This window comes from Salvia splendens, chromosome 20 (assembly GCF_004379255.2).
Source record: "Salvia splendens isolate huo1 chromosome 20, SspV2, whole genome shotgun sequence".
In the NCBI taxonomy this organism is placed as follows: Eukaryota; Viridiplantae; Streptophyta; class Magnoliopsida; order Lamiales; family Lamiaceae; genus Salvia; species Salvia splendens.
The window spans coordinates 2,911,900-2,915,195 of record NC_056051.1 but is presented as its reverse complement, the minus strand read 5'-3'; the positions used below and the strand labels follow the sequence as shown (position 1 = coordinate 2,915,195).

The following is a 3,296-nucleotide window of genomic DNA, read 5'->3' as shown; positions in this document are numbered from 1 at the left end:
TAACCGACATTCCCCTATAAATTTTCCGAGACCCAAGTTCATGTATTATTTCAGTCGATTAATTTATTTCTTATTTTAATTTGGATTCTTCCTTCTTCCTATTTATTGCTTTACTTTTTTTTAAAAAAAATTAGCAAAAGGTTTTTCAGCACTCTGTTTCTATTAAGTTGGCGGCTGCCTGCTCTTTTTCCTTCTTATATACTCTGTTTTTGACATTTCAAATTAACATCACTATCATTTTCTTCATTTTTTTCTCAAATTCTCCTCTCTTCAATCTTGATTTTCAATCAAGTAGTTGTGATCAGTGATTTTGTGGTACATGCTCTTTCAAAGGTGGCGAATCGAGAGGGCAGCGGCGACTACGCCAGATTCCGGCCGACGTCCACCACCGGAGCCACCACTTCTTCCTCCTCCTCCACCACCACCGCCGCCGCAGCAGCAGCTGTAAGTGGTGATGTTGAGACCAATCCGTATTTTTTCACGCAGCACCACCAGCCGGATTACCTGCTGTCGGCGGTGGTGTCCCCGCCGCCTCCGCAACGGGATCACCGGGAGATGGTGACGGCGCTGACCCACGTGGTATCCGGGCAGCGGCACGGCAGCTCCACCGTTGATTCGCCTTCCTCCGCTTATTTGTCCTCCAGCTCCGGCTCGTGGGCCGGGCAGAAGAGGCGGCGCAGCCACGACGACAGCGTCTCGCAGTTTCCCGACACGGCTTATCCCGGGATTGGAGCTGTTAAAGCTGGTTTGTTCCGATTATTTATTTATTTTTATTTTTTTTGATAAATACTAAAGGTTTAAAAAAATAAAGGAAATTGAAGGAAAAGGATACATAATTGAGACTTCTAATCGCGAAATGACAAATTGGGACTCAGGTATAAATTTTCAATAATGTTGATCCGGTAGTACAATGTGGCGTCGTTTTCAACTATTTCGTCTCCCACTCTAGATCCCAATCCTTTTCTCATATTCTAGATAAACATTTGAATCATTCATATCATTTTATCTTTTCGCAATCTTGGTCAACAATTGTTTCCAAATTAGTAATAATGCATGCTATGAATAGTAAGTTGTTAATTAAATCCAAAATTGAGCTCATCCAATCCTAATTTTACAGAACCAGAGTCCGGAGCTAGCACTGCAACCGTCGCCGCTTCCGAGCCTCCCCAACAGCCAGAGCCCTCGGCCGCGGCGCGGCCGCAAGAAGAAAGGAGGAAAAAATACAGAGGCGTGCGGCAGCGGCCGTGGGGGAAATGGGCGGCCGAAATAAGGGACCCACACAAAGCCGCGCGCGTCTGGCTCGGGACGTTCGAAACCGCCGAGGCTGCCGCCCGAGCCTATGACGAGGCTGCTCTCCGCTTCCGAGGCAACCGCGCGAAGCTGAATTTCCCAGAGCACGTGAGGGCGCTGCCGCCGCCGCAGCCTTCGCAATCCTCGCAAATTGCTCCGCCGCCGCCGATGTTCCCGCCCGATTACTGGCAGTACTCGCAGCTGCTGCAGAGCACCGGCGATTTGCAGGGGGCGCAGCAATCGGCTGCGAATTTGTACGATCAAATGATGTACGGATCTTCGTTGACGGGATTGTATTCGTCGTCGCATCAATCGCAGCAATCGTCGTTCTTCAATTCCTCATCTTCGCAATATCCGATGCTGTTTTCCAGCGGCCAAACGATACATTTCTCGCCGCAGGGAGATGATCCGCAGAATCGCGACGACGGCGACGGCGACGGCGGTGGCGGAGATGGTAGTGGCGCGAGTATGCCGGTGCCGCCGTGGACTTCCGGCCATTATCCTTCTTCCTCTACTTCCTGATTTGTTATTTTAACTAGTTTTTTGTTTTTGATTTTTGTTATACTAAAATTTATACACACAGAGGAGGCAATCAGCATGTATTCTTTTGCTGTTTTATTGTTTTAAATTAATTTGTAGGATTCTAATATTTTGTGAGGCATTGGATTTAGATTGAGAAAATAAATTAACAATAAGCGGTGGATTCGTTTCCCTTTCTTCTCAATTAACTTTTTTTCTTTTATTTTATTCTATCTTTGTCTTCTTATTTTTTCATTTTTTACTTTATTATTACTTTATTTAACTTTTCAACACAATTTTTTTAAGGTGCAATGGAGAGATTTGTCGTCGAATTTTATTCGAATTTAACGCTAATATTTCCTCCCCAAGACTCTGGGAAATATATATATTCGTAGGTGGGCTCCAAATATATTAAATCGGGTCAAAATTGAGAATCAGAAAAAATTCTGGTGCTTAAAGTCGAAATCAAGAAACATGTAGAAGCAACCGGTAGCTGTCGTTGATAATGTAATTCCATTTTGTAGCTCAAATGGATATACATAGAGCACATTTTATAATATTTTTGACATTTTTGGATAGGGAATTGAGTCGCTTATCTCTTAATAATTTTTTATTTTTACTTTTTAGGTTAGATATAGTTTATAGTTTCAACTTTCTAACTCCTTGTACGATCTTCAACGGTACTCTAATATCAAAGATATGGACATCAAAATACATTCCATTTTAACTTTATGTAAAAATAAATATTTACTTGTAATTTGGGTTTATATTATGATATACCCAAATGATTTTTTGAGAATTTATAAATACAAATAAAATGAATGGATAGAAAATATTTCTTTAAGATTAAATTTGAATCTGGTGTAAATGGAGGTAGATAGCTCTTATTAAAGTTTATTTTATAGCCTTAACTATCACACCCTCCGTCCTGCTTTAGGAGTCTCAGTTGAGTCGGACACATGTTTTAAGAAATTGTTTGAGTGTGTAATAAATAAATATTGTAGTGGATGTTAAGACCCACTTTTAATTGAGTGTGTAATAAATAAATGTTGTAGTGGATATTGAGATCCACTTTCAATTGAGTGTGTAATAAATAAATGTTGTAGTGGATGTTGGGATTCCCTTTTAATACTTTTTTACTTACTTTGTAAGCATTTTTTTATTAGTTTATCCCAAGCGAAACTCCTAAAGCGGGACGCCCGAAATTGATCAACGGGGACTCCTAAAGCGGGATGGAGGGAGTATTACATCTTATATAGCACTCCATCCGGTCTCCATTAATTATTTGATTTTATTTTTACTATACCTGATAATTAAATCTCAATTTTTTTAACTCATTCCACCAATAATTGTTATAAACTAATACTCTTTCCGTCCCAGGATAATTAAGTCGTATTTCTTATTTGTTTGTCCGAAGGTAGTTGAGTAATTTTATTTTTTGGTAAAAACATTATTCTCGCTATTACTTTACTCTCTCTTCATTTGTC

General features: G+C 40.4%; 1 protein-coding gene across 1 annotated transcript; it reads left to right on the top strand.

Annotated features, from left to right (window-relative positions):
* Positions 1 to 225: 225 nt before the first annotated feature.
* Positions 226 to 2,014, top strand: LOC121782770 (ethylene-responsive transcription factor ERF110-like; the record flags this gene model as incomplete). Its single annotated transcript, XM_042180716.1, has 2 exons — positions 226 to 745; positions 1,118 to 2,014. Coding segments are annotated over 2 exons (1,215 nt in total), but the record flags the coding sequence as incomplete, so codon positions are not given.
* Between the last annotated feature and the right edge of the window lie 1,282 nt (positions 2,015 to 3,296).